The sequence below is a fragment of the Polyodon spathula genome, chromosome 1, assembly GCF_017654505.1.
Source record: "Polyodon spathula isolate WHYD16114869_AA chromosome 1, ASM1765450v1, whole genome shotgun sequence".
In the NCBI taxonomy this organism is placed as follows: Eukaryota; Metazoa; Chordata; class Actinopteri; order Acipenseriformes; family Polyodontidae; genus Polyodon; species Polyodon spathula.
In genome coordinates, this window is record NC_054534.1 from 78,199,540 (window position 1) to 78,219,127 (window position 19,588).

Sequence of the window (19,588 nt, forward strand, 5' to 3'; positions counted from 1 at the left end):
TAGTTTTAGTGTTATTCTAACAGGCACGTATGAAGCCTGTGTCAGTCTAGTATTAAAACAATAACATTTTAACTTAATTTTGGATAAGGCAGTGTAGAAATTTGAATGTCATGAACTATCCAATAGATTGTTGCAACATTAATCATTTGACATGATTAATGTTGCAACTGATGACTGATGATATCTCACACTATATATGATACCAGGGATTTACCTTTGAGTCCTACACCATATCAAAATTTAAACAGTCGGTAACAGGGCAGCAGGAGAGAGCCCTGCACATTATTAAAAAGGGGCAGGGCAAAGCCCTGCTTGTATATGTGTTTTTGATTATTATTATTATTATTATTATTATTATTATTATTATTATTATTATTATTATTATTGTTATTATTATTGTTATTATTATGCATTAAATATGTAAATATGACAGTGTAGCCGTGTTATTGTTTATTTGTATTTATTAAATATATGATGGCGAGAGCCGTAGCTTTTGTTTTGCAGCATGGGTGGGAAGCCCAATCCACAATTAAAAACCTTGTGTAGATGGTGGCCATCTCCCGAATTAATGAAGTGATTAATTTGTTGCTGGTCACTTGCATATAAACCTCAGGCTCTCTGCACTCTGTGTGGGAGTACAGAGGAGAGAGAGTACAGGAGAGCGAGAGGAGAAAGGAAATTTAAAAAATCATAACTGATCAGTGACAATATTTGCCCAGCCGGACCTGTGTTGGCTATTTTGTTTTGTGTTTGTGATTTGTTTTATTTAAATTTTTATTTTTCGCTCTGTGAGCAAAGTGTTTTTGTTAAAACCTTTTATTTTTGTGTTTGAAAATAAACGGCACCTCATCGCCTTTTTCACCGCAGTATTTTGCCTTTGTTTTTCTTCCTGCATCTGGCCTGACGTCACCTCATGGCTACCCTGTCACACAGTCTAATAATATTTTTGATGGTATTAAAATGTGGAAATGTTGGACTATGCAGTGTGTTTAGTTGACAAGTATATGTCCTGCCGAAATACATTTCAAATGTCACTTTATATATAGCTGTATTTTAAATTGTAAAATGTTTTGTTAATTCTCTTATTTGTTTACACTGTTTTTATTTTCTTGTCAATGCTGCTCCCTGCTGTGTAGGAAGTTGAGGTGTGTATAATTTTAATCATGTTTCTGTTTTATTGTGTATACCAATTATTACAAAAGTGCCTTTCTCTCATAATGTTTTTTTTTTTTTTTTTTTTTTAAGGAACCCAGAACCTGGAACTCTGGAAAACCTTTTGATCAAGGTAAGATAATAATTTCAATACTAGATAATTTCTCAGTTTCTTAACTTAAATGGATTAATTGACATGCATTTAACTTGTTCTAAATAACATAACTGACAGCTGACTATTTGTATTGCCTCTACTTGTCGATCTCCAACCATTACATTAAGAGTCAAAGAAAGATACATTTTGCTGACATTAAAAAAAATACATAGATACAAAAAATACAGTATTATTTAAAATTTTAATAGTGGAATGTAAAGTAAACATGGTTTGACCCCTGGAATTACAGTATTGACTCAAACCTATATATAAACAAAACCCCAACCTTTCTGCATTTTAATTGCAGTTTTTTTGTGCTTGATTTAAGTCTCATCCAAGGCTTTCTTAAAACATAATCATTCATTGTTACTATGATGGTCCTATAGAAAAAATATAATCTTCTTCACTTCACTGACACTGAGTTTGTACTTTACCTGCAAAGCTTCAAGGATCTTTCCAGATTGTAAATCTGCCAACCTTTCAGCTTTCCTTTTAGTGTTGATTTAAGACACTGTTCACAATCTGCTCTGATACTGTCCTAAACATTTAGATTTTTTCAGTCACACAGAATCTTCCTCTGCAGACAGCTTTCTACAAAGTAAGTTAATAGCTTTGTGAAGTACAAGTGACGATGAACTTCAGATGTCATTGTTTTGTAATGTATTATTCAAATGTAATTGAGTGCAATATTCCCTTTCAACTTTTGCAGTCAGTTCCATTGTTTTGTATAAGTTAGTTTTTTTTTACTTGTATTACAATACCTTAGTCATATCTGTGATGGCAGTGCATCACACAAGGCTGCCTGCTACACTAACTAAGCTGCAGCCAGCAACCAGATCAACTGTAGCAAAACTCCAATTATACAGAAATGCTGTCCAAGCGAGTAATAGCCGTAATGTCAGAGCATCACAAAACACTGTAAAAGCCTTTTATATTTCAGTCAATTTAAATTCCTTCTATAAACATGAGAAAAAGTCGAGTTCTCACTTGGGTTTTTGGGAAAGACACTTCAGTATTAATCAGATAAATAATCAGATTAATATTTAATAGGGTTGCAAGTTTGGTTCTATGATGTAAGTGAATGCCTTCAAGCTTCCGGTGTTCAAGACTTTTTCAAACTTCTCCCCTGGTGTTCAGACTTTTGGTTTGTATGTATCATTTCCTTGTTCAAAGTTCACAAAGTAGAACTTTTTTAGGTCACACACCCCAACTATTGTATTTTAATGTCTGTTATGGAAAACATAATTATTTTTTTCTTTCGTATAATTTCTAGGTTTGGACCCTGCCAAGGATCCCTGTCTAAAAGTCAAATGTAGCCGCCACAAGGTGTGTGTTTCCCATGACTACCAGACAGCACGTTGTGTTAGTGAAAGAAGGATGACACAAAGGTAAAAAAATAGTTTTCATACAATTACGTTTATTATATTTTGCTATAACTAATTGACTTGATCTAACTGAACTTGAATATTAAAACACTTACTGCTTGTTTGTCAGAAACTTCTGTGAACCATTATTTGTTATTTCTATGAGTAGCACCGTATGATTAGACTTCGAGAATTGCTTGTTGGAATGTAACACATTTATTTTCAAATATAAACAGATGTTAAAACCAAACACAGTGGTTTTGTGAGCTTCATTTGGATACACACAGATGTGACAGATACCAACCAAAAAATGTCTTGGGCCAATCTGATGTCCATTGTTAATATATGTTAGTCTTTATTCTTGCAGTTGCCTTTGAATAAATGTGAATAAAAAAAGTCATAACAATTGTGATTCAGGTGAGAAAGATATCATAGGAATATATAAAACACAGGAGCCAGATAACATTTGATAATATGGGTTGATGTTAAAGCCTGGAACACACTGCTTGATTTGGCAGTCGTATCTCAATGGAGAAGGTCATGTTGCAAAAATTATTTGTCAATGGGCATCACACACTGCCCGATTTGAAATCGCAATAAGGGACGTAAAATTTGTGATTTTTGTTTCTAATGTTTGACCTGTTCTGGATGCATAAAGTACAGCGGCATATATATATATATATATATATATATATATATATATATATATATATATATATGTATGTATGTATGTATGTATATATATATATATATATATATATATATATATATATATATATATATATATATATATATATATATATATATATATATATATATATCTCCTCGCCATTTTTCCTTTCAACACTGACCTGACAGGAGAGCCTGGTTCAGATAAGTTCTTGTTGCCTATCTAATTTTTTTTGCAACTATTCTGTTTACACAAATATTAGGCAGTGTTATACTCTGTTAGTATTACTCTATGTATGTATATTGTGCACTACAGTCTGTTGCTTGGTATGTCCCACTGCGCCCTTGTGCCCCACATGAAGCCAGCGGCTTGAGTCGCTCCTTGGGATCCAGCAACAGAAGTCGATTGGCTTTGTGCTGTCCACCCAGGCTGCATAGCTCAGACAGGAGTTCATTTATCTCCCGTTTTAAAAATGCAAGATGTTTACATTATTAACTGTAACTGTTCCCTTGTGATTAGATTTCAGTGTTTTTTACAGATGATATATGTACAGCTACTAGGCTGAGAAGCACTGCGCAGGACCAAGATAACGCGCTTTGGTTGTGATTGCTTGCAATCTCATCCACAGTATCTTGCTGCCATTTTGGTGACTGCTTTGGCATCACCATTGTGAAGGCTGTTAATACCTCTACAAGCAGGCTTCCCTGTACAGAGGGGCATCCCTATACATTGCAACCCGTGATGACTGCAAACCAGTGGACCTGTACAGTACCGGTACCAAGGCCACCGACCTGCTCCATTCCTGACCTAGTACTGAACCGGAACCGAGGTTACTGCACTGGTACAGTCCTGGTGCTGTTTTTCTATGGACCCGGTGTTAAAGTCACCGCACTGGTACTAAACCGTCCCGATACCGACCCGATATCATACCATACCGAGCAGGTGCTAAAGTCACTGAACCAGTACTGAACCAAACCGGTTTCAACCCTGTCCTACCGGGCTGCTATCAACCAGTGCTCTCATCCCCGGTCCGGTACCAAACCAGTCTAGTTTGGGTCTTGACCCGCCCGGTTGATGCTCTGGGGCCAGAGCACGCCCAGGAGGCACTGACTAACCACAGTTTCTGATAGTTTTGTGCACCTTTCTTCAAGCGCACACTTGAGAAACGTCTCTCCCGCACCTATCCAGAGTGTTATATGTTCCTGGCTCCTGCACAGCGCTCTTCCCCATCACCCTCTGTTAGAGAGTTGTATCTGCATCCTCACCCCATTGCGCTTTGCCAAGGGAAAACGAACAACGCACCAGGGAAAGTAGCCCACACAGGAAACTGTCTTCATGGTCTTCCTCATCTTCCTTGTCTTCTCCTTCTCTTCCTTTGAGGAAGATGAAGAGTCACTGTTCCAAGCAATCAGTGGACTCGGAGCATATGGAAACACTCTGGGCAGCTGTTTCCCACCATGGAACGGTTCTCGCGGAATTACTGCTTGAACATTCAGCGCCGCCTCCATCTGAACCCTTGGGGCACTAGGGGGCTACGAGTGCAGATTGGCCACAAGAGGGTGAACAGTTCCCATTGGAAGACGTGGAATCTGACAGTGCTTCCCCAACTGTTAAGCTTTCCCTGTTGGCAGAGCTGCTGCTGATCAAAAGGGCCACTACAATCTTGCAAGTGCCCTGGTCTACAGAAGGCGAAACAAGGCAGTCCATCTTTGATGATGAGCCTACCACCTATCCCATATCCCCCCCCCCCCCCCACATCCGAATTTTCTTTTTGAGATCTAGTCGTCGTGGGGTCATGTGAAGTAGTGGCATTAGTGCACTACGAACATCTGAATGCCTACTACTGTTTGAAGTGCCACCTCATGCCTTCCTAGACAGCCTCCCATCTAAGAGTGTGCTTGGACTCCAGGTCCATGCCATCTGCTCTGTTGGACAGCAGAGTGCAGAGAATAGCCATCTGTTTAGAGCCGTTTTTGTCTGCTTTGAGGCTAAATTCCATTGTCAATCCCTGTAAGCAGAGGCTGTCCAAATGGTTAGCAGACATGGGCAGGAGTGCATAAGCTGGCCAACTTCAGAAATGCACACTGTCAATTCCCGGACTGTCCGGGTCAAACCCTAGTGTGAAACCAATAATACATTTGTTTATTCTATGTCATTGGTTTAAGTGCCATCTCCGACTGCTTTCATCTTGGCTGTGCCCTAGCAACATATACGCGGTCACAGAACTATGCCATATGCCATATGACACGTGCATGGACTCTTGTGTTTATTGCAAGTTTACAGGGAAATTTGAAAAGAAAATCATAAATAACATACTTCGATGCATTCCGCGCATCGCTCTTCATCATCCTCAACAATATGTAAATGTATCCATCGTAATGAATGGTACTAGACCTACACCACTTTTTTGGTTGAGCTCTGTCGGGTTCATGTTAAACTGCAGGTCAGATGGTTTCCCATGCATATTGATTATAAATGCTGAGCTGTCTGGAAAAGTTGTACACATTTGCAAAGGGAATGTTCTGCAGCTGTCTCACAGGACCCTAATTTAAAAAAAAAAGGCATTACTCCTTACTCAGTGAGGGTAACAACAGGCTATATTTGAATTTATTTTTCAGACAAACATTTTTTAGTGATTAGATGTTACTAGAATTACTTATTGATTTTGACTATAAAAACCCATTACAGCACATCTTTGTTTAAAATCTGTTTACATAAATAGTTAATTTCCTGGATGGCATTAAAATTAAAATAGAAGCTATATTGGCCAATTAAACGGTAAATTGTTAACATTCAAAATGAAGAAATATTGATTACATGAGTATATTATGTACCAAAGGTGGCTCCTGAGCAATTCAAGTGTGGCTTCCGGTGAAATGCTTGGTGACACACACTAATGAACGGAGAAAAGAATAATAAACAAAATCAAAAGGAAAACACCAACAACTTATTCTTTCTGATCTCCCCTTCTCTCTCTTCTGTTTCTTTGAGCCTGCATGTTCACTGCAAGGACATTTCATCAATTGATGACTTCCACACCACTCGCTGGTGCCTGATGTGCAGTTGAAAGTCAGTTTCATCATTTTGAATTAAGTGCTTGTTTTGTGGAGTTAATGGCATTTAGCAAACCCTCCACAAGTAATAAACATAAGTTTGAGGTTTTAAGCCAGAATGGGAGGAAGAGTTTGCTTTCACTGAAAACGTGGTAAACGTGTTTCTCATCTGCATCAAATCGCTATCACAGTAGGTTGTACAAGGCAAGCAGCCACAAACGTCATTACGAAACAAATCACAAAAAATGTATATCTAAATATCCCCCTGGATCAGACTTAAGGAGAAACAAGCTGGCCTTTTTAAAAACATGCCTCAACAGTCAGCAGATGCTCCTTTCAGGGTTCAGTAAAGCTGATTTAATGACTCAGGTGAGTTTTTTATGGAATGGAATATCACTTGTGCCAGATATTCTTATTCAGATGAATTCATCTTTTTATAAAATTGGAGTATTGGCGCTAGGATAGACTGATTGTTTAAATGTTATATTGCAGGTCTAAAATTAATATTATGTTTACATATCTTACATCTCATCATGTGCAGGTAATGTAAAAAAAGCTGTCAAAGGTATTTCATACACACAGCAGTCAATTTTATTTATTTTTTTTAAACCAAACATTCTTTAAGAGCTTGTCTTTTTATGTGATGTTTTTGGTTAAATCTGGGCAGTTATCATAATAACTGCATATGTTTTATCTAAAGTGTGTAACACATACAGTATAAACAGAAATAATGGAACCACACCATAGTTTTACATTTAAAGTTTATTTCATTGTAGTTCTACAGTACAATAAAGATTGCACATAAACTGTGTAGGCTTTGCAATGTTATGCCCCTTCTTCTTTGTGTATTTTGCTGCATTGAAGAGATAACAATTACAGCACATAGTAAGTGCAAGATTCTGTTATGTTCAAGAGAATTAAAAAAAAAAAAAAAGTGAAACAATGCTAATATTTAGAATGTATTGCTTACAAACAATTCATGTTTTACAGTATTTGTCTTGCAGCTTGTGGCCTTATGAAAATGTTGGTATGCGGCTTGTAGGGTCAGGATGTTTGGCCACCCCTGATATATAGTATAAAGTTATTATTAGCATTGTTTATTTTTTTTTCAAGTTTATGCTTTCACACCATGTTTAGGGGCAGATCAGCTACATATGTTTTTATGTTTTGAAATTTTAGTTTTAAGCAGCTTTGTGAGAAATGCATTGGCTTTATTGAATCTACATACCACTTCCTGTGTCTGTATAATCAGTGCTGTCATTCTGCCAGCCTGGAAAGGATTCAGATTGATTCTATTATCTATGTTTGTTTGCGCATAAAGTGATGCAGCACGTAGACGGAACCAACAGTAATTCAATTGTAATGGTCTTTAAAATGACAAACAGAACTTTCACTTTACAGTGATGACTTTCTGAAGCTTTAATTAGTTTTTTTTTTCATATATGGATTGAAACTACAACTTTTTTTTTTTATAATTATTGTCTTTATTTAAATGGTTTAACAAGGATTTCCATATTATAAACAATGGAAAAAGTCATGCCTGCCTTTGCAAATAACACATTTATTAAAAAGCAGTGAGCTACGAAATTAAATACCAACTTTCTACTGGTTTGCTTAAGTGGAAGTGAATAGTAATTGTGATTTTTTTTTTCTTTAATGTTGCAGACAAGGTTTTTTTTTTTATTTACAGATTTATCCAACTTGTTTAGAAAAAAAGATGACTGAAACTGTGGAGGGAGAGTGTGGTGCTAATTCAGTACTTGTGCTTTTAAAGAAATCATGCATGTGGTTTGTTTAAGATTATAATAATATAATTTGAATTATAACATTATATTCGACGTTTTATATTTATAATCATCTTAAATGATATTACGATTATATTTAAAGTTCGCCCGAAGATAATGTAAGAATATATATTAGAATGATATTGAGTTATAAATATAATAGATATTTATGATTATAATTATATATTATAAGTATAAATTATAAGATAGAGAGATCGAATTTCAGTATCTATAAGAAATATATTTTTCGCTATACAGATATTATTTTATTATTATAATTTTTTATAGAATATTTATAGAGAGATACTATTAGAGATTTATTACGATTAAAATAGAATATGATATATTATATATTAATTAAAAGATAATATAATAAAATTAGATGATATATAGAGATATCTATTAATAGAGTGATAATTAAAATATATAGATATGATTAGATATTATGCGATTATTAAGATCTTATTATATATATAATAGTAGATAAGTTGTATATCTTGTTAATATATTTAATTAATATTCTAATATATATTACTATAATTTAATAGATAAGATAAATTAATTTTCATATAATTAAGATTATATATTATATTTGATAAAATATTTAAGATATTAATATAAATATAAGCTTAATAAATAAAATATTATTGTTTTAATTAAGATTTTTATATTTGAATTCTTCGTAATTATGAATAGTGATTATAATCGATATTATAGATTAAATGTTATCGATTTCTTTGTAATAGAATTAATAAAATTAAAAGAAAAAATGGGGCACCACCTTATCTTATTTAACCCAATAACTAGGAAAAGATAAAGCCGCCTCCATATGCTTGTCATGAAAAGTTATATAGTATAAAAAATGTCTGCAAAAGACATGTTTTCCATATTTCCTAAAACAATTAATGTGCCCTCTGATTCAGTACGCTACAAAAATAATTCTAGGAACAACACATTTCATACTTTCAATAGGGGGTCTATGAAGAACAAAGGGTGCACCAAGTCTAAAAATACCGATATGTGTCATAAATGTCAGTTTAACTGGAGAAACAGCTTGGAGAATAAGCAACATGCACCATAATAAGCCTATGAACATTCATATTTAAGATCAATTGTGATTCGTATATTTCAATGATTAATCATTTAAAATAAGGTACTGTAGTTTCTGGTACACAACACATTGGACCAATGTCGTCATGCTCATGTAAAATGCACCATTTTATTTGAAAGTAAAATGTAACTTTTTCATAACATTTAAAAAAATTTAAAAAATGCCCTGATTGAGCTCACTTTTGAATTGTTTTTTTAAACAATTTTGTAACATGGAAACACACAAAAAGGTACATCTACCTCAAATAATTAATGTTACCAAGGCAAAGGGAAACATTTCCTATACTTCGAAAGTTAATGTTATTTCTTCTATTGGAAAATGCTACCTGGGCAAGGGGAACACAGGTTGTACTGTTAAAGTGAAACATTTCTGTCACTAGGACTATGCAGGTTTCCCAGCTAACTGGAAAGTGCAGCCCAGCTGCCCCCAGTAATTTTAGCTTTCCTTTCTGCTTTTTCCTTTTTTTCTTAAGAAAGAACCTCTGCCTGGTTTGCTGTGTGGTATTTGAACACTGACACCCATAACTCCCAAGTATTCCCAAAAGAGAACTTCAAGAGTGTGGGATATTCTTCACTAAATAATTATGAACACTAAAGTAGCTGTTATTCAGAAAGGGATCAGGAGCTCAGTTTCAAAAGCCATTCATCAAAATGGTGTTTTTTTTTTTTTCTCTCTCAAATTAGCTATTCTTCAGGCATGCTAATAAAAGAAACTCTTTATTTCAACCTTAAATTGAAAATAGCACTGTTTCAATTGTATTTCCATATGGAGTCGAAACATGTGACCATCCTATGCAGTTTCAAACACATTACTTAGGTTGCTGTCTCCTGCAAGGTCAACTTCAAACTAATAATGTGTGGATAGTTGTAGTCACACTGTTTAGATCATATACTGTCTGATACTGTATAACGTAAAAAGCAATGCTCGCAATTACACTTTCTGTTTTTTTCCTTTCAGTATGAAAGAAGTTGGCCTCACTCAAAAGCCAGGGTCTAGTTCCTCAAAGTGCAAGCAATGTCCAGTCACCCATCCTGCTCCTGTCTGTGGAACTGATGGACATACATACTCCATTAAGGTTAGCAGTTTTCTGTGATGTGTGAAACAACATTTTTAAGTTCACAATTTGATTTACAAAAAATGCACAATGTTGTTTGTTTCTTAATTTGTTTTTTATTTCATAAAATGTCAAAATACTGCTAATGCAAGTCGAAGTGCAATTCACAGAGTAAAGTGAATGTATAGGACGTAGCCATGTTGTACATGACTTGGGTAAGTACTTTTAAAGTCAATTTTAAGCAAAATCTGCATGTACTTCTTCTGTGTGAATGTGGCAATAAGCAAATAAACTTTGACCTGGAAAAAAAAAAAAAAAAAAAGAAATATATAAATATATATATATATATATATATATATATATATATATATATATATATATATTATATATATATATAAATTAATATCAAATTTTAAAATCACAAATTTTATAAATTAAATTAAAGTTTAAAATCACAGTGTTTTATAATCGCACATCTTGGGTGTGAGATTATTTCACAACTGTACAGACCCTATGATATATTTAAATTGAATGATATTTGCTTTCCTCCCTCCCTGCTAGAACTTCAGCACATTCTACTAAACTGCTGAACAATAAACACACTGCACCATGGTAATACTAAAAATAAAAGATAAAAGCATAGAGACAGCAAAATCCTGTGAAACTGGATGAGGGCGTTGTTGTGATGTTATGTTTTTGTTTTTTGTTTTTTTTATTCACCACTGTTTATTTCCTGTTGTTTTTTCTTGGATTATTACTGTTTTGTCTAAACAGGGATAGCTACATCAGCTGTTGTGTAGTATAATTAGAGCTTCTGTTTTTCAGTTTTTATTAATGTAATTTTTAGTTGCTTTTATTAATGTAATTTTTATATACTGTATGAAATTATTGTTTTCAGTTACTTTCCAAAATTCTTCTGCATTTTTTTCTATCCAAATATGTTGGTAACTCGACAGTTCAACATACCTTCATACATTCAACTGTACCTTCTTGCTTCTGCTGTCTTCCACAATGAAATCCTTATGGTCACATGCATATTCTTCTCGTGTTTTTATGTGTTTAGCCATTTTTTTTTACATTTCGACACACTTTGAAATTCTGTTTTAAACTCCATGAGCGTGTAGATACTCCCTATCGAACTGTAATATAGCTTTAGATAGCTTTAGAGCGTGTAGATACTCCCTATCGAACTGTAATATAGCTTTAGATCTTGCGAGCAAGAACAATGCTCTGTTTTTAATTTTAATTTTGTTTTAAATCTTGCACGAATGTTACATCCTCCAATAGAAATTTAGGAATTTGCTGCCACTCAGTAGTTGTGATGGGTTTAAAGTATTCAGAACAAATACCAGCAGACGGGGTTAATTTAACAATGTAACTATGTATTTATTTATTTTTCATATTAAAACTATAAATCATTTAATACTGACAAATGTACATGTGGAAATTGTCCTATAATTCACTGAATATTCATTATTTTATTTAGCTCACAATAGTTTAGCTTTAACTCCAAGTTAAATACTTATGTGATGATTGGACTGAAACAATGTACATCTTTTTTTTCTAGCTTTTTCTATTGTTTCTAGCTTCATTTCTTTTTGTTCTGCCCACCCCCCTCCACCTCCACCATTTCAGTTCATTTTCTAATGCAACGAGATGTCTTGTTTCTTGGAGTGAGTTTCAGCTTTCAATATTACTTTGTGGTTCACACAGTGTAGTTTTCTATTGTCAGGTGCAAGTGGTGTGCATGAACAAAGTCCAAACAGTACATCTCCCAAGAAATGATCTGTGTTTATTATAACACAAAAGAAAACAGTCCACCCACTACCAGCAATGGTATTGGGGGGTACACGGTGGGCTTGCAAACCCAAAAATAATAATACTTTTCACAATAATAGTAAAATGGACTTGATCTGTCCTGCGTCCTCCGTGCATGAAAGGGTGCATGTTCAGTTCTGGGGATCGTGGTGCAAGTAGACGTGGCGTTTGTGCAGGCAAGTGCTCTGGTGTGACTGCTGGCTTTGTAGCAACAGCAAACAATACAGGCTCCGGCCGTCTGGTTTGTCCGCGCAAGGCGGCATACTGACTTAGCTTTTAGTTTTAACCAAAAAAACCCGATAAAACACCCCTGATACAAAAAAAAAAAAAAAAATTGGTATATAGCCAATAAATACTGGAAAAACTGTGGAAATGGTTAATCAATTCACCTTGACTTTACCCTTTTTTTATTACAAAATAAAAGCTTCTACAAAAATAATAATACATACATTTCCTAGTGCTGCTGGACAATGTCTTGCCTTCCTAACTTGTGTCTATCATAGATTTGTTCTGAATACTACTGAGTGACAGCACATTCCTATATTGCTATTGGAGGCTGCGCTTGCGAGATTTAAAACGAGATTACAATCGGGAATGGAGGCTTATTAGCAGGATTTAAATCTGTATTACAGTTAAGATATGGAGGATTTAAAACAGAATTGTGGCTAAACGTACACAAATGCCTACACACAAAACCCCCAGAATAATGTGCCCGGGACCATAGGGATTTCATTGTGGAAGACAGCAAAGGAAAGAAGGTACAACTTAAGTGTGCAGGTACTGTTGAGTTGCTACTATACATGTTTTGACAAAAAAAAAAAATGCTCAAGCATTTTGGAAAGTAACAAAAACACTAACTTCATACAGTGTATCAAAAACGAAAGTACAACCCCCCCCCCCCCCCCCCCCAAAAAAAAAAAAAGATTTAAATAAAACTTGAAAATAGCTAAAAATAATCATCAAAAAATACAATTAATAAAACCCAAAAAACAGAAGCCCTAATTCTGACTAATTTAAAGGGCTTAGAAATACATCTATTCCCCTGATGCAAGTTTATTGGCTTTATGCAGAGGCTCTGCATATGCTGTCAGATGTAGACATTATCACTGCATTTTTCTAACTGATAGTATAATAACCCATGAGTCCTGTCCACAAGCTGTCAGTGAGCCAATGAAAAATGGTTTAAAAGATCAGACAAGGACCACTTTGTTCATTTTTCTAATGAAAGAGGGGTTGAGGACTGTCATTTTGTGAAAATATTATACACTTTAATGTCATGACTACAATCTTAGAAACAATGGTGATTAAAAAAAAAAAAAAGCTGAACATGACCTTTACCTACGGAACATTAAAGGTTTGAGAGAGAGAGAGAGAGAGAGAGAGAGAGAAAGACAGACAAACATTCATTTGTATTGCCTGTGATCACAGTAGTTTATGGCACAATAATGGGCATGAAGATAGGGCTGCATAATGACGTTATCGTGTGAATACAAAAATTTCTGCAGCAAACCATTACTGCTGAGATGGTCATAAAGTTGGTCAGCTACAACTTCTTCAGTTACTTTGGTTAAAAATGGTTTGATGGAAATAGGACGGTAGTTTCCACAAAAACAACATTATACTTTTTTCATCTATTTCAACCAGGCTACAAAAATTAGTTTAGCCCACCATTGCAATGGCAACTCTTCACAGCTTTTACCTACATTTTGCATCTTTTTACAGCTTTTTACTTACTTTATCCTGGTGTCTGGTATATTTCTTTACATTGGACAAATAGTATTAAACTAAAATCGTTAAGTTAGTTTAACAGCATATTGTTGTATGCAGCATTTCTAAAAACAATCTGACTTATGAAAGATTCATAACAGTAGATAAGAGGGAGTCACTAATTATATATATATATATATATATATATATTATATATATATATATATATAATATATATATATATATATATAATAATAAATAATTTGTTTTATTTTTCAGTGCAAACTGGAGTACCAAGCGTGCATTTCAGGCAAACAAATCTCAGTAAAGTGTAATGGACATTGCCCATGCCTTTCCAATAAATCTAAGAGTAAAGAAGAAAATAAAGGTAAGGTGATCATATTGATTTATGTATGTATGAAGGTTTATTATATGGAGCATTTCTCAGTTTTGATCTACACATTTTCCAGTGGAGTGGGATCTAGAAATATTTAATGAACAGCACACCTTAGGTTAATTACCAAAGCTGTGACCATTTTGTATTATTTACCACTTCACTACAACAATCATTTCACAAGTAACAGGATTAACAGCAGCAATGCAGGAAGGTATCTCTGGTGTGCTGGCCAATACCAGAGACCAGCCTTGTCTAAAAAACTCGTAACTACATCTTGATGACTAAAATGCTGAATGTGTTTTTAAATTTTCTTACCGCTTTTAGTTCTGTGGAATTATATAAGCAGTAACACACAACTAAACCATCCCAAACACTTGGAAGTGGAGTGATTTAGCTTATTAAAAAAAAAAATGTCATTGGGTGTTAGTGATCACATGACCATGCAGGGATTTGTGCACTACTGCCTGGGTCAAAGCTTTTATTTTTACCTTATCACATTCTTAAAAATTGATTTAGTTGCCTAAAGATCAAAGCATGTTTGGGTCAGCAGCTTTAAGAAGTTAATTTTACTGCCATTACAGGTGATTTAAGAATTACTGGCCCCTTGGATAGTCAGCATATTTCATAATTGTACATTAGTCTAACGCTGCCAAAAAGTAACACTGCCAAAAAGTAAATGAATTTCCTTGGATGTTTTTTTTTTTTTTAAATCTCTAAGTCTTGGTTGGTACTGATGATAGCGCGTTCAATTGTCCTTGTCTTCAGTACTAAACGCAGCCGATCAGCAGTTTCTAAAATGGGGTAGAGTTTGGTTGTGTTGGCTCTTAACAACAAAGAGATCAAACAAAACAAAAAACACATGGTTTCAGATTTTAAAGTTTGTGCGAGAAAGTAAATAGTACAGCAATTGCAGACACCAGTGTGTATTAAAATGGCATAAACAATTTTGTTTGTGTATACTGCGAGTGACACCCAGGCTTGGTATCTAAAATGTAAATCTGTAGATAAGTAGTTTTATTCTTACATTTGTTTAGTTTTACTTTACAGAAAAAAAAAACAATACATTCAAGTTGCAGTATAAAAATAAACTAAACAGATTTTCTTTTTGAAATGCAGTCCTCTTGGGGTCACCCGGTTACAGCTACAGCTGTTTGCCGGTCGATGGACATGCTGTACAACCTGCATGACACAGAAAAGCTGGATTTCCACAGTAGAGGCTTCAGTCGCCACACTGGTACAGGCGCCTAAACTAGCACTCCTGACCAAGGATGCTAGCTGCCCTAACAAACAGTGTTGGGTCTCTGAAATAATTCTAAAGCTGGCTCAGCTAGTGCTTTCGCTGTGCAGCTGTGAAATTACAACAACATACTGTTAGCCTGTCAGGCCTGGTTGTTAAACTGTCTTTCAGAGGATCATGGACCCTCACCACAGCAGCTAGAGCAGCTGCATTTGATGAACAAAAACCTGCTCCCTGTCTCCAAATTGAAAGGGCAGACTATGGGCAGTAATCTGGTTGCTTTGATGGCCAAAAGAAGGCAGATTTGGCATTCCCAGGCACCCCTGTCTGATGTGGATAAAGCACCGCTGTTAGATGCCCCCATTAGACTGGGGCATACCTTTGGTCCTACAGTGGATGAGATTGCAGCACTCTCACCATGCACATGAGTCCACAGAGGAGCTGCTGCGTCTGTTTTCCAAGCTACCACCAGCCGTACACAAACCAGCTGCAAACTGGTGCTCAAGGCCCCAGCAGTCTCATAGACCGGCACAGCGAACTGCAACTACAGCCAGAGGTGGTTTTCATAACCGTTTTTTTAGCCTTAAATTAGCCATAAGCTTTAACAAGTTCCACCGCCAGGCGCAGAAGTAAAAACTACAGGCTAAGCCACAAGCCCAGCAGCCATAGGAGCTTGCTGCTACAAGCTCAAGGCCCTTTTCTGGGAGCCACCAGCAATATTGGAGTCAGTGCACTACCAACATCTGGGTGCTTAATACTGTTCAGACCGGCTATTCTTTGCAGTTCAGGCATAGTCCCCCTCCCTTCTGGGGCATGCCTCCAACATTAGTCACAGACCCGCAGGACACTGGTAACAGTTTGCTCTGCTGCAAAAACGGTCTATCTGCATGATACACCCTCTGCAATTTAAGAAGGGTTCTGCTCCAGGTACTTCCCGGTGTCCAAGCGGGATGGTGCCTCAGACCAGCCCTCAACCTCAGACAGGTCAACCTGTATCTCAGTCGATGGAAGTTCAAAATGTTGACCATGCAACAGCTGTTACAGTCAATCAGGCCAGACGATTGGTTCACCACAGTGGACAGGTGCATGCGGTTCGCTTTTCAATGAACAGCGTACAAGTTCCATGTCCTGCCATTTGACCTCTAGCTCCCTATGTCTTTTCAAAGTGCGTGGAAGCTACCCTGGCCCCATTGAGTCTCAGAGTGCTCAATTACCACCTTGATAACCCAGTCTCCAGCACAGGCAGAGGCCCACACTGAGCTTGTCACCGGTTACCTTCATCAATTGGGCCTGTTGATGAATCGTGCAAACACCTTCAGTCAGCCTCCTATCTGGGCTGAAAAATGCCAGAGCAGCATCCACGCATTCCCAGTGCAGGGACAAGTGGGGCGTCTTTCAGACGTGGTGCCTGCCTCGGTTTTTTTGACCCCACGACCTGTCCTATGGCAGTTATACTGCAATTTTTGCAGGACCTGTTTGACAAGGGAAATCCCTCTCTACGTTAAAGGTCTATCTGGCAGCTATTTCAGCTTGCCATGTCAAGATTGACTCTGTCTCCCCAGGAGCTCACTTCCTGGCGGGGCAATTTTAAACGGAGCTTGCCGGCTTCAGCCACCCATGAAGAGTATTGTTCCTCACTAGAGGCTTAATATGGTGCTTGATGCACTCACAAAACCTCCGTTTAAGCTCTTGCATTCAGCTGAGCTAAAATTTGTATCACTCAAAGCGGCTGTCTTGCTTGCAGTTACCTCTGCAAAGTGAGTGAGTGAGATGCAGGCATTTTCAATTGTGAAAGCCTGCTTAATTTTTGCAGAAGCCAGGACAAGGGTTACGCTCCGTACCAATTTTGCTTTTTTGCTGAAAACTGTCTTGGCATTTGATGTACAGTAAACCAGTCTGTGGAATTGGAGGTTTTCCGTCCACATCCATTACAGTCTAATAGGGAGTGGCAGCTCCATACGCTCTGCCCTGTGCGGCCACTAGCATATTATGTTCATAGGACGAAAAGTTGGAGGCAGTCCGAACAGTTTTTTGTCTGTTATGGGACGAAGTTCCATGGTCAAGCCCTATCTAAACAGAGGCTGTCCAAATAGATAGACAGTCAGGAATGCCTATGAGCATACCAAATGGCCCCCTCCAGAAAAGCTCACTGCAGGGTGCATCTGTCACAGGCATTTACAATGCAGCAGTGTGGGCTACTCCCCGTACCATTACGAGGTTCTACAGACTGAATGTTATGGATTCGCAAAACCCCGGCTTTGGATTTAGAGTATTAAGGGCGGCTTCAGAGTCAACCCTTACAACATAACGTTTTTATCTTCAGTGATGATGTCTATTAGATACAAGGCTGTGACCTCAGATTTATTCAAATGGAATAGTGATAATGTTGCAATGATAATAAAAACACAAATGCAGAGCATCAACAGAAATTCAGGAACTGGCATGATTAATAATGCAAAAACAGTTTCTCATACGCACGGAAGCCCAAAATAGCACATTTTCACCTGGCAAACATTAGCTGGCAAATGTTAATTACTTGTCTTAGTCATTTGTGTAAATTGAGTAGATTGTTCTCAAGTACAGGAACGTGTTTGGTTTAAGTACCCTCAAGAACTACCATTAAAGAAGTCATGTTTTGATTAAATAGTTTAGTATTCATGAAATGTTTTAAGAATTTTGTTTATTTCTTTAACAAATCTTAGTTAAATCTTTAGCAGTAGGGAAAATGCCGCCAATTTAAATTAAAAAGCAGTAAGAGTCGTTCCTCATTTAATGAGGAGTGGATTTACTAATAACTACACAGGGTTTTAATCTTATTTTGAAACCCCATATAATTGTGTCTTCTCTCAAGGAGCTTACAATAATTTAAAATAGCACACAGTGGATGTCTATGGTGCCCTTGTGGCAGGTGGTGCTGATTTTTTGTTGAAATCCTGTTTGTTCATTGTTATATTTATTTCTGCCTGTGTGGTGTCACAGGGGGCCTCTGGCTTTGTAAAGCTCAGTGTAGACACTTCCTGTGAATAGCAGGTTTTCAAAATGGCTGAGCTGACCGCAGCTCTCTGTGTTTGTTTCCTTTTTGTATTCTTTGTAACTTCAAAATGAATCTTGATGTCACCATGGAATCTGACTTTTCCACATTGGGATGTTAATACATCCAAAATACTATTTTTTTTCCCTCCAAGATGTGTCAGTTTTTAATGCTTGCATCTAATGAACTTCCACGTTCAGGGATCCCCAAAACATGCTTATAAGGACACAAATGTTAATTTGTTTAGATAATTCACAGTGATTGACTCTTGAATAAAATGTGTTTTTAATAGGTAAAGTTCTGACAAGCTATAAGATAATGTTATATTAATTCACACTGCCAGAAGGTGTTTAATAATGTGTAGATTACAAATGATGGGAAAAGCATAATTTTGTATTTTTCAATTATGACATTTTGAACAGTTTTTTTCTGGTTAAATGACTAACTGCTGACTTAAAACGTCCCTAGTTTTTAAGTTTAAGTTTTCAAACATAAGCATGAATCAATACAATAAAAAAAAAATACATGTGTACCACTATCTTTACCAAAATTACCCGATGACCGTGGATTCTAGCAATCCGTTTGCTGTGGAAAAAACACAGAATTTTTATACTGGTGGAGAAGTTTTAGTTTTACCCTTGGGGCAGGGCAAACCGTAGCTGCAGTTTATTTCAGTATCCAGTGGGTTGTTACTACTGAACTAGCTGCTTAAAGATGCCGAAAACGATACAAATCAACCCTAGCGATCGGGTCAGTGAGTTTAGCAATAGCCATCCAGATGACATAGACTAACTCGAAGATAAACTAATGTAAATACTGTTTTTTATTTATTTTGTATTATTATTATTAGGCCCTACTACAAAAGTATTTCTAATCTTTTAGTAACATGGTAAGTTTCTTTACATTATTGATTGATGGCACTGGTGAGCTTGTAAACTTCCTTAGAATTTAAAAGTGTACCAATAAATACTTCCTTTGTTAACTGTTATTCAATAGTTCTGTTTTTGTATCTTATAATGTGACTGGGGCTATTTGCCTTTTTTTTGTAATTGCGGA

General features: G+C 36.1%; 1 protein-coding gene across 3 annotated transcripts in view; it reads left to right on the forward strand.

Moving 5' to 3' along the window:
• Positions 1 to 19,588, forward strand: part of LOC121322814 (testican-3-like) — a 70,942-nt gene that overhangs the window by 18,921 nt on the left and 32,433 nt on the right. For 2 of the 3 annotated variants that reach the window (XM_041263150.1, XM_041263139.1), the window contains exons 3-7: positions 1,137 to 1,145; positions 1,246 to 1,285; positions 2,580 to 2,694; positions 10,246 to 10,363; positions 14,147 to 14,255. In XM_041263150.1, coding sequence (XP_041119084.1) covers positions 1,137 to 1,145; positions 1,246 to 1,285; positions 2,580 to 2,694; positions 10,246 to 10,363; positions 14,147 to 14,255 — 391 coding nt within the window. The remainder of the gene's footprint in view (positions 1 to 1,136; positions 1,146 to 1,245; positions 1,286 to 2,579; positions 2,695 to 10,245; positions 10,364 to 14,146; positions 14,256 to 19,588) is intronic. The other variant, XM_041263159.1, reaches the window with a different exon arrangement.